Genomic DNA, 12,060 nt, shown 5'->3' on the forward strand with positions numbered 1-12,060 from the left:
GGAGGAGGAGGAAGAGGAGGAGGAGGAGGAGGAGGAAGAGGGGGAGGAGGAGGAGGAAGAGGAGGGGGAGGAGGAGTGACCCTGCAGAGGCCATGCCCCTTGCCCTGAGTCACACACATACCCCTGGGTCCTTCCCCACTCTGGCTCTTCCTGCGCACAGGGGCCGGGCTGACCACACCAGGAAGCGTGGCTGAGTGAGCAGCGGGCCTCCAGCCCTGCCCCAGTGTGGCCTCAGAGCGTCCAGAGTCTGGAGGAAACTGTTTGCAGACACTTCCATGCCTTGGGCCCAAAGCAGGTGAGATCTTTGGCAGAGGTCCTGGCCTCCTGGCCCACCTGAGCGGCCAGCCGCGAGGCCCTCCTGGGTCTCGACCCTGCAGAGGTGAGGGTTTCCAGTGGGCAGTGACGGCCCTGCGGGGGGTGTGGGGGGGGAGGGATGTGTCCCCACTCTTCAGCCGAGGCGGCTCCGTCCCTTCCGGCTGGCAGTGGGCTGACCTCTTGCTGAGTGGCCGTTCCTGGGATTCCAGTGCAGACTGAGATTTCCTATCCCTTCCTCACCCGTGTCCAGACCACGGAAGGATATGCAGTCCGGTGTCGGCACGGCCCCCAGGGTTCTGGGGAGACTCCAGAGGGGCAGGAAGGGTCAGCACGAGTAGCTGGGCTCCATGGATGTCACCACCAGGCACTGGGGCTCCAACACTGCTCTTCTGTGCTGAAGGCAGCTCTGGGCCACTCGCCCTCCTGTCTGGACCACAGGCCCCGGACACCCCCACGACCCCAAGGCCCACGCAGCCCACACAGGCCTGGGATGCCCCCACGGCCCACGCAGGCCACGCAGCCCACACAGGCCCCGGATGCCCCCATGGCCCACGCAGGCCTGGGACGCCCCCACAGCCCAGGCAGGCCCGGGATGCCCCCACAACCCCAAGGCCCATGCAGCCCACACAGGCCTGGGATGCCCCCACATCCCACACAGCCCACGCAGGCCTGGGACGCCCCCATGGCCCACGCCACCCACACAGCCCATGCAGGCCTGAGACGCCCCCATGACCCCATAGCCCACGCAGCCCACGCAGCCCATGCAGGCCTGAGACACCCCCATGACGCCATGGCCCACGCAGGCCCGGGACGCCCCCACGGCCCACACAGCCCACACAGCCCATGCAGGCCTGAGACGCCCCCATGACCCTATAGCCCATTCAGCCCACGCAGGCCTGAGACGCCCCCATGACGCCATGGCCCACGCAGGCCCGGGACGCCCCCACGGCCCACGCAGGCCCGGGACGCCCCCCACGGCCCACGCAGAGCCCGGGACGCCCCCCACGGCCCACGCAGAGCCCGGGACGCCCACTCTGTGCCACGTTAAACCACACAGCACATCTCACTCCCCGTGAGCAGCTCGGTGCACTGCTCTGGTTCCACTAAGGAAACCTCCACGGTGCGGCTGCCCAGGGCTGCCTTGTGCCCTGCGCTTCCAGTGCCGGCTCTCCTGACACACAGCTGAAGCCCTCTCCTGGAACGTCTCAGGCTCCAGGTCAGATTTCTTTCCTGTAAAATGGGAAATCTGGCTGAGGTAAGAGACAGCTGTGCCAAACTCTTATGGGAACTAAAGGCCAAGGCCAGCCACAAAGGCACTGAGGAGAGTTCACTGCCCTCTAGTCTTTCCAGAATCGAAAACAACAGCAGCAGCAAAACCTGAGCCCAGCACTGGTGGCTCACGCCTGTCATCCTAACTACTCAGGAGGCTGAGATCCAGAGGATCACAGTTCAAAACCAGCCTGGGCAGCAAAGTCCTGCGATTCCATCTCCAAAATAGCCAGAAAATAAGCTGGGTTGGAGGTGGGTATGGCTCAAGTGGTCACAAGTAAGCTTGGTCCTGAGTTCAAACCCTGGTATTGAAGGAAGAAAACTGCTTTGTGGACAAAGTAAAAAGCAGAATGCTCATGGGCCTAGCTTTTTTTTGGGTGTGTGTGTGGGGGAGGGGGGAGGTACCTGAGTGTCAAAGAAGGGCTGAATTCTTATCTGTGGCCTTGCCCATGTGGGGACTGAAATCCTATGGTCAGATGTACACATGCAAGGCCTGCCACAGGGCCTTGGTGTTCACGGGCAGGCCTCCATGCTGGGGGACATTATGTACACTTGCTGGTGGCCCAGCCAGGAAAGACAGCTTCACCAAGCGAAGCGCAGTAACTCTGTCACTGTGGTGACAGCAAGGGTGGTGGTGGGTGGGGCTTAGGTCTCAGCTGTCTATGACTGGTGGGGCTCAAACTCACTAGGCAGTTTTAAAAACACCAGAAAGTAAGTGTGGGCGAGGATGTGCAGAACCCCCATGCACCATGGCTGGGAGCTTGAAATGGTGCAGCTGCTGTGGAAATGTTTGGCAGTTCCTTAACAAATTAAAAACACAAGCTGGGTGTGGCGCTGCATGCTTGTAATTCCAGCACTAGGGAGGCTGAGGCAGGAGGGTAGATGAAATTTAAGGCCAGCCTGAGCTACATGGTAAACCCTGTTGCAAAAAGACAGCAAAGTAATACAAGCACCATGATGTACGATTCCACTTCTGGGTCTATTCCAGAGACTGAACACAGGGTCTCAAAGAAGAACCCGCACACCTATGCTCCTGACACAACCGGCAACCGCCAAGGGAGGGAAGCCAGTCTGTGTCCACGGACGAGGCTGGACAAAGAAAGCGGGACATACACACACAGTGGAGCACCACGGGCCCTTCAGCAGGAATTCTGCCACATGCTGCCACGTGTGTGAGCCTCGAGGACACAGTATTTATTGAGATTAGCCCGTCATGGAAGGATAAGTCCTATATGACGGCCCGCAAAGTCGGTCCCAGTTCCTGGGAACCAGAGATGGATGTTAGGGTTTAATGGGGCCAGAGTCTCAGTTTGGGGACATGAGACAGTTCTGTAGATGGACCTTGGTCATGGCTGCCCAATAATGTAAGTGGGCTCTCAAACAGGGACAGATGGTAAGTCTCACAGTCCATGTATCTTATCACCAAATATATGTATGTATATATATATATGTGTGTGTGTGTGTGTGTGTGTGTATACATATATATGTACATATACATACATATATATATATATATATATATATATATACATAATGTTATATATAACGTCATATGTCAGTCCTGGGGCTTGAACTCAGGGCTTGGGTGCTGTCCCTAAGCCTCTTTGTAATCAAGGCTAGCACTTTACCACTTGAGCCATAGCACCACTTCTGGCTTTTTCTGAGTAGTTTATTGAAGAGTCTCATGGACTTCCCTTGCCCGGGCTGGCTTTGAACTGCGATCCTCAGATCTCAGATTGTGGGCGCCCTGTTCACCAGGTATCTAGTTAAGGAGCGTGACAGCGTGAAGCCTAGAGGCGTCCGCGTGAGGCAGCTCCCGGTGTGGCCTCGGCCTGCCATTGCACGAAGGCTGTCTCCCAGCACAGGGCTCAAGGCTCTGTCTCTTCCCATTCATCCGGGTCGAGCGACAGACTTGACAATTCTTTTCCTTGCACAGACGGCGGTGTGAAACCTCTTGCTGCCTTGGAAGTGTGGGCTGGCGGTCATGGTATCCTCAGTGTCTGGATCCTGAACCCCACACAGTCCAATGCCCTGACCTGCCTACTGGCCTGGGTTGCCTCCTCTGTTTGGGGTCCACAAGATCGGGGATGGGGGGAGGGCTTGTTCATTCAGCCTTGCCCAGGCCACCATAAAAAGTACCTGGACCTGTGTGTGTCCCCACATAGCACCTCCAAACACTCTGAGTCTCTGACTGGCTGCTTTAGTCTATGCTGTTGCTTAAAAGAACAAAAACTCAGAGCCTTCTGTTCTTGCTCGACTTTGTTCACTCAAGGCTGGAACTGTACCACTTGAGCCACACCTCTACTTCTGGTGTTTTGCTCAGTAATTGGGAATAAGAGTCTCACGGACTTTACTGCCTGGGTTGGCTTCAAACCTTGATCCTCAGTTTTCAGCCTCTTGCATAGGCAGGGATTACAGGTGTGAGCCACTGGCTGCTGCTTCTTGATGTGGCATGAGTTCTAGTTGGCTCTGGATGCCAACCTGGCACCATGGCTAGGGTGTCTTCCCTTACCTCCCTGGACCCTGCTCAGACCCCCGCCTCCGCTAGAAGGCTGAGTACAGGGTGCTGTGGCCAGACGGCACTCGGGCACAGGGCCCTCTGCACTGGGCTGCAGGAACTGGTTCTCTGATGGGCCCTGGCGCGCCAGCTGCAGGCATGTATTGTCACTAGTAGGGGGCTGTAGGCTGTGGAAATGGCGGCATACTTCACACAGAGCACAAAGCCTTTGTGGAATGTGCTGTGAATTTCAGACGAGCCCCAGGAGGAACAAAGAGCTTGCCGACCTGAAAGGATGCACACTTGCATGCTGAGCTGGGTGCCTGGACTTTCCACCCAAAGGCTCAGCCTTCTGCTGGTGAGCTGGAGCCTCATGCCCAGGGCATTTCCTGTCCCAACCAACTCTGAACAAGGGCCCAGGGCTGAGGACCGTGCTGCTGAGCAGGGCTAGACTGCCCCCTGGTGGACACGTCTGAGCCCGGAAGGTGAAGGAGTGGTGATGTCCCTGTTCCATTCCTTGGCAATGCGGCTACTTTCAGGCTTCAGGAGGGAGAGGCCTGGTCAGGGCCCAGCAGAGCTCACCAGCTGGAGTCAGTGGGCAGCCATGGCTAGCAGGTGAGCCCTGGCAGATCCGCACGGTTCTCTCCTATTCCCGCTCAGGCCGCGAGGGTCTTTGCTGGGTGCCAGGAAGCACTTTGTCTCTGGGCAGCAGACCCTGGCCGGGCGGAATGTTCCAGGCTCTCAGGGAAAGCAAAGATCAGGTTATGGTCTGGGCCGGTTGCTGACCAGTATGGCTGCTCTGCTGCTTGCTGGGTTGGGAGCCCATGTAGAGACAGAGCCCAGGAGCTTTCCTCAGAGAGGTGCGCTGAGAGTCTGTGCACCAGGACCGTGATGGCAAACCCTGCATTTTGCCAGCTCTAGCCTTGTGCATCAGGAATGGGATGCTCTGAGGGGCGGCTGTGGTCATGAGTCTCTGGGTGTTGAGGGATGGGTGGGGAAGGGCAAATCCTTGCCAGTCAGTGTTGTACCTCTGGCTTCAGCCTGCCTGGGACATGCCGCAGGTCTCATGAACTTGCAGCCCATCCTGGGCGGAGGGGATGGGTGAGTCTGGCTCAGAAGCATGTGGATGGACATCAGCCAGCAGAGGTGGACCCCTTGGGGCCTGGAGGGCGCCAGCCTGGGCACCACTGCTCTGATCGTGGCTTGTCCAACACAGGCAGGGCTCCAGGCAGAACTGTGCTGTGTGAGTAACATGCGAGGCATCGCGCAGCCTTTCTGCAGCCCGCACCGCTGGCCACCTCTGAAGTTCACTCAGCTCCATCTCCTGCAGGCCCCTCTCAGCCTTCAGTCCATGCTTCCCTGCTCTCCTTGAGGGAGTGGGCCCCCAGGGAGCCAGTGGTGTTCAGTCGCAGCTCAGGGCCATCTCCTGAAGACCTGCTCCCCCATCTCTGAGACCACCTGTGTCTGAATCTTAGGAGCAGCTGGCTTCCTGCTGCCAAGGCTCTGTTCTTCCACCCGCTGGCCTGTCATACCAGCACCTTGGTCAGGGTGCGAACCCAGCTACCATGGTCCCTCTACAGCGATGTTTTCTCAGCAGTATGGATCAGAGGCTGCAGGACCCAGGGACCGCGGCGGGCCACGGCGGCCTGTGCTCTCACGGGGATTCACTGTGTCTAGAGGCCTGACGGTGTCATTTCTTCCTGTTGGCACCACAGTTGCCAGGTGAGCCCACGTCCTTGCGGTCATGGCCACTGCTGCCCTACGGAGCCTGGGCACGGGACACACGGTGCGGTGACGGCTGGCGTGGCCAGGAAGCCCTGGCGCAGCAGGTCCCCTGCTGGAGACCGCCCTGCCGTCAGGCCCAGACGGCCCAACCCTCCTGAGCAGCTCAGCCCATCTGTCACCAGGAAAACATGGACATGTTGGTATTTGCTCTTTGCCCTTTTGGAAGTTTGGCACTGTTCCTGGTCGACGGCGCTTTTAGTATCATGTCCCCTGCGACAGTACCGTAGCTGCTGTCTCCTGTCTGCGAGACCCACTCATCTCGGATGCTGCCTGTGTTAGCCTGACTTCTGGGGCAGGGTCCACCCCAGCTGAGACCTGGGGTGCTGGGGGCTGCAACCCCATGTCCCTCACCTGCAGTGCACCAGGTGAAGCTGAAGCACTCCGGAGTCCCATCCCCCCAGGGCCTCAAGGAGGCCGCCTCCCCAGCCTTGGCACCCGAGATACCTCGTAGGTGGAGCCGTCGGCCCGGCACAGCACTCCGTGTCCCTGACGCTGGTCCCGGACCCAGTTGCCTTCGTACCTGTCACCATTCCTGAGGACAGAGCGCAGGGCCTCAGCCGGGAGCCAGGTGGCCACGGTGACTCAGACCAGCTCCTCCGACTGTGCTCAGCACGCACGACCGGGGCCAAGGCAAAAATAGGCTCTGAACAGATGGCCTGTGAGCTCCGGCCTCACCGGGGCTGGCGTGAGAGGGTGAGGCAGACAGGGCATGGCTGCCCGTGGAAGAGCGCTTTGCAGCGCATGTGCGCCCACGTGCACCCTGCCCAGCCCTTGCTCCCTGAACAGGAAACGACAGGGGAGGGTGGGGAGGGGGCTGCCCTCATCCCAAGGGTGGGTGCTGGGCAAGCATCCATCCAGGAAAGCTGGAACTGGGCTTGGGGCACCAGCCCTCTGTCTCGAAGTGGGGCAGGAAGGGTGAGTTGTTTACATAAAGTCATTTTTTAAGTTTTTTCAGGTACAGTGGCTTGTACTCAGGGCCTGGGTAGTGTTCCTCAGCTTTTTTTGCTCAAGGCTAGGACTTTATCACTTGCGCCACAGGTCCACTTTTGTTTTCTTTTGGTGGCTAATTGAAGATAAGAGTCTCATGGACTTTCTTGCCCAGGCTGGCTTCCAACTGCAATCCTCAGATCTCAGCCCCTTGAGTAGCTAGGATACAAGTGTGAGCCACTGGCTCCCAGTACTATACACATAATCGAGTTAAACGGGAGGGTTGGGGTGCAAAGCCCTTGTGTGGCATACGCAAGGCCCTAGGTTTGAGCCTCTAGGAACACACAGGGACACACCAACAGCAAATCCCAGAGCGCACTTGAGGCCTGGCACGCAGTCTGCCCTATCCCCCAACCCCCACTAGCGCCACTCCAGGAACCGTGGGCGCTGCTCCGGCTGCGTGGTGTGCCAAGGGCTGGCCCGCCTCCAAGACTCATACTCACTTAAAGCACATCTGCCCGTGCCCGTGCCGCCTGTTGCTATGGAAGGCTCCCTGGTACGTCTGCCCATCCACGTCCACCAGAACCCCCTGTCCTAGGGAAGGAACCGAGAGTAGACATGAGCTTCGCCTCAAGCCTCCCCCGGGTGAGCCCTGCTCCCGGATCCCACACCTCCCAGAGGGACTTGGCCTACAGCCATTTGGCCAGAATCAGCCTGGCAGAGGTGGTAAGCAGGAAGGTTGCGAATTAAAGGTCTGGCGCCCACTGCCCACTCTAGAGCCAGGCTGCCTGCCAGGCGAGCTTCAGAGCGGCCAGAGCACTGCCAGCACTGTCCAGCCAGAAATGGCAGATGTAACATGGGATAGTGACAGCTGCCACTGCGCCGGCCCCGTTCTTAGAAGCACGGGGCAGGCTCCACCTCAGTGCAACGTGACGTGAGATGCAAGTGCGCCGCCGTCTGAGGGTCACACAGAACACCCCGGCTCTACGCACGTGATCACCCGCCGAGCAGTGTGCAGAGCAACCCTCCCGCCTGCAAGGAAGGCACTTGCTCTCACCCAAAAGGCCGGAGGAGAAACCAATGGGAATGTGGCCTTTGGACCACTTTGAACCAGTAGAAATTCTGAGTGCATTTCTACTTCCTAATGCAAGCAAACCCAGAGAGAGAAAAGGAAGATGCCTCTGTGATTTGAGGTATCAGAACCTGCTAGGCTGGTCAGTGTCCAGTGTGCAGACAGGGACTCCTCAGATCTGCCTCCCACCAAAGTGGACCTGCAGGGACCACTGAGGCCCCGGGCAGTGTCGGGCCTGGCTGAGCTCTAAGGACTGGCTGAATGTGAGAACCGTGGGCTCAGGCCAACCCGCTGACCCGAGGTCATGAGCAAAAAAATGGGGGCCGTTTTAAACTCCACACAGTGGGAACAGTGGACCACAGTGGACCAGTGGTGTGGCAGCCACCAGGCATGCCGCAGAGGCTCCTCAGCCACGGGTCCCGCGTACTGATCAGTGCCGGGCGGTCTGGGGCAGACAGGAAGGTGTAAGCCCCGCCTCCGCCCCAACTTCTCAAGGCAGACAGACCAGGTGAGTAGTCCCTATACCCGCATGGCCACCGGGCTCCCATCTCCCGTCCCTCCCCGCCTATGCCGGCTGCAGACCTTCCCTCAGGCCACGGGAGAACTCCCCTTCATAGTGGCCCCCGGCTTTGTACTTCATGATGCCGCGTCCTTGAGGCTCTCCCAAAACAAAGTGTCCGGAATAGCTATTTCCTGGGTGTAGATGAGGAGAGGGTCAGTTCTGGTCCTGTCCCCCACTGCCCGACCCCGGGTGTGGGAGGCGCTGCTTTGGAATGGACATCTGTCCCTCAGTCTTGCTCTGCAGTGTGGTACTCTCTAGTGAAGCAAGCACATGGCCAGCAGGCTGTCCCGGGGGACCTTCTCCAAGGGCACCCATGGGGCCTGACTGGGTGAAGGTTAAGTCTTCGCCCCAAGCTCTCTAAAAACAACCAACACTGAGCCTGAGAGACAAGCTCTGCTGAGCGTGGACCCTCTGCTGGCCCTGTGGTCTGAGGACATGGTGTGGCTGGAGCGTCTGTAAAGAAAACTGTCCTTTGGGGTTATGCATTTTTATTTTAACACTGTGTGTGTGGGGAGAGCTGAGAAGTTTGTAGAGGTGAGTGCCAGACCCCACCCAGGGATCCCCAGGACACCCCAGGCCTGGGCCAGGTCCTTCCTGGGCATGAAGGGTACACAAGTTGTGGTGCCAGGCACAGCTGTGCCCCGCTGGTACGTGGCCATTCTGTCCTTATCCCTCACTGTGAGGAGAGCCTGATGCCCTTGTTTCTCTAGTGTCTTCTGTGACCAGCGCAGGGACTGACTTACACCCACATCCAGTGCTAACCTGACCAGGCCCAGTGCTGGTAGCCTTCCCCTGTAATCTCTCCATCCACAAACTCGCCTTCATAATATCCTCCATCTTTAAACAGCAACTTCCCGTGACCTGGTGAGAGAAATTAGCATCAAGTCTGATGGCCCATGGGAGTGGAGCTGATCAGCCCCACACCTTGGCTGATTTCCAGATTAAAAAAAAAAAGTACTGCAGTTTGAACTCAGGGCCTGTGCTCTCTAGGCAGGAACTGTATTGCTGAGCCATGCATTCAGGGCTTTTTGTACTGGTTATTTTTGAGGACCTTGCTTCTTACTTAGGCGCATGACTGAGTACAATCTCCCTATTTTTGCTTCTCTTCCTTCTATAACTGGTGTAACAGGTGTGTACTACCACCAGCTCTTTCTGTCAAGATAGGACTCGTGGACTTTTCTGCCTGGAACTGGCCTGCAATTCCTGAAAACCGCACATGTGGCTAGGGTGAAAGGCGTGTCCACCACACTCAGGAGTCTTATGTATATCCTTGGGATGGCCTCAAAGTGCAGTCTTCTCAATCTCAGCCTCCCAAGTAGCTAGGATTGTAGGTTTTAGCATCTGGAACCGAGCATGTGTGTATGTGTGTGTGTGTGCTGGTACTGGGGCTTGAACTCAGGACCTTGTGCTCTTGTTTGCCTTTTTTTGCTCAAGGATGGTGCTCTACCACTTGATCCACTGCTCTACTTTCAATTTTTTTTCCTGGTTAATTGGAGATAAGAATCTCATAGACTATCTAGGCTGGCTTTGAACTGTACTTCTCAAATCCTATTCTCCTGAATAGCTAGGATTACAGGTGTGACACTGGGTGCTCAGTGGCACACAGCACTTGGGGGATTTATATCTCGGAGAAGACTTCAGTTGCCCTGGGGCACATGCTTAAAATCTTAGCTAATGGGGAGGCTAAAGCTGGAAGATCTCAAGCTCAAGCCCAGCCTAGGCAACATAGAAATCTGTCTAAAACAACAAAAGAGGCACGAAGAATATAGATGAGACATGAGTCATTTGCTCTGTGCACGTTAGAGAAGAGTCTGAAGAAGACATTGTAAAAAAGTGTGCAATTCTCTACATGGTTCTGACAAATCTTTTTTTTTTTTTTTTTGGTCTGGTCATAGGGCCTGAACTCTGGGCCTGGGCACTGTCCCTCAGCTCTTCAGCTCAAGGCTAGCGCTCTACCACTTGAGCCACAGCGCCACTTCCGGCTTTTTTCTTTTTGCTTATGTGGTGCTAAGGAATTGAACCCAGGGCCTTAGGCATGCAAGGCAAGCACTCTACCACTGAGCCATCTTCCCAGCCCTCTGACAAATCTATCTGAGCCTCCCTGCCTGCATGGTAGAAGAAAATCCTTGACATTGGCATAAGAATAAGAAGCATTTGGGGCTGGCAAGCTGGCTCAATGGTAGAGTGCTTGCCTTGCATTCATGAGGCCCTGGGTTCAATTCCTCAGCACCACGTAAATAGAAAAAGCGGAAAGTGGTGCTGTGGCTTCAAGTGATAGAGTGCTAGCCTTGAGCTGAAGAGCTGAGGGATGGCACCCAGGACCAGAGTTCAGGCCCCACAACCAATAAAAAAAAAAAGAAAAAGAACATCTGTATGGCAAAAACACTATAAACTAAAAGGCTAATAGATATGAAAAGCCAACTGTGCAGTGGAAAATGGGTGACACTGAGCAGGAAGGGTCCACGAACACACGTAAATCCACTGAGCACAGACACTGAGATATTCACAGTACTTGCTTGGCCTGTGGGGTGGGGCAGAATTGGAGGCATTTCAGGGGATGTTTATATATCTTTCCTCTATGGATTGGATTGTCTACAAAAGCAGGCCATTTTTAAAAATAATCAGGACAAACCATGTATGTGACATGCTGGGGTTGGGTGCAGCATGTGCTTGCTCTGGACACAGTGCCTCTGCCCAGCCTTGCTGCCCCAGTGTGTAGCAGCAGGCTCTAAAGCTACAGGAGATGGTCTATGGGCTACAAGTGGGAGTCAGCACGAACCTGGAGCAGGGTGGCCCTGGTGCCTGGGTGCAGTTCTCAGTCGGGCCTGGCATGGGGCGTTTCCTGCACCCAAGTTCCCCAGAAAGGTGACTATGTGAGCTGCCAGGGGCAGCTTCAGGGATAGACCACTGAGGCTTCTTACCGTGTTTCTTCCCTCCTTTCCATTCACCTTCATATCGGAAGAAAGAGTTTGGGTATTCATAGACACCATAACCTGGATATTGAAAACATGAGCAAGAGTGACCACCTGACACCATGGCTTCACTGACACCAACAGACACCAGGAGTTGAGGCGGCTCGGAGCTCCGGAGGAACTCCTGCAGGTCCTGGGGAGATAATCTCTCCACAAGCCAGTTACCTGCCTAAGGGCTGTGTGGGGTTCAGTTGAGAACTGTTTACTGTTCCTCCATTGGTCTTGGACATAGAGAGGAGCCTCAAGTTGGTGCAGAAACGGAGGCTCAATGAGCAGGAGAACTAGGACCAAAGAGAAGCAGGACCCTGAAAAAAGACGTCTGAAAGGTGGTGGTGGTGGTGGAGTTGTGAAGGACAGGCCTGGTTAGCCAGGTGCTGGCAGGGAGCTGGGAGAGCAGCATCCATGTTGGGGGAGAAGGGGAGCCCCACCCCGCGGGGACCTGCCTTCAGTGCACATCCCTAGAGTGCCACCCCTAGAGAGGCCTGGCCAGTCTCATCTCCGACAATTCGGCTGCCGGGCACCATCCCCGCTGGCCGGCGTCCAGTTCCGGGGGTAGGCCGGTTTCCGGTCCGGAAGGCGCAGGCTGGGGCAGGCAGTGGGGAGGCGGGCGCGCAGAGCCGGGCCGCTCAGGCCGCGCCGTGCGGCTCGCACCCCGGGCTGG

At 56.7% G+C, this 12,060-nt stretch overlaps 1 protein-coding gene across 1 annotated transcript in view; it reads right to left on the bottom strand.

The window, feature by feature from the left end:
* The window catches only part of Morn1 (MORN repeat containing 1), a 45,905-nt gene that overhangs the window by 32,766 nt on the left and 1,079 nt on the right, over positions 1–12,060 (bottom strand). Inside the window, exons 2-6 of the mRNA XM_013031468.1 lie at positions 11,349–11,420; positions 9,190–9,288; positions 8,448–8,558; positions 7,297–7,387; positions 6,311–6,398 (exon numbers count right to left, since the gene is read on the bottom strand). Of these exons, the coding sequence (XP_012886922.1) occupies positions 6,311–6,398; positions 7,297–7,387; positions 8,448–8,558; positions 9,190–9,288; positions 11,349–11,420 (461 nt within the window). The remainder of the gene's footprint in view (positions 1–6,310; positions 6,399–7,296; positions 7,388–8,447; positions 8,559–9,189; positions 9,289–11,348; positions 11,421–12,060) is intronic.

This window comes from Dipodomys ordii, unplaced genomic scaffold (assembly GCF_000151885.1).
Source record: "Dipodomys ordii isolate 6190 unplaced genomic scaffold, Dord_2.0 Scaffold6, whole genome shotgun sequence".
Classification (NCBI taxonomy): Eukaryota; Metazoa; Chordata; class Mammalia; order Rodentia; family Heteromyidae; genus Dipodomys; species Dipodomys ordii.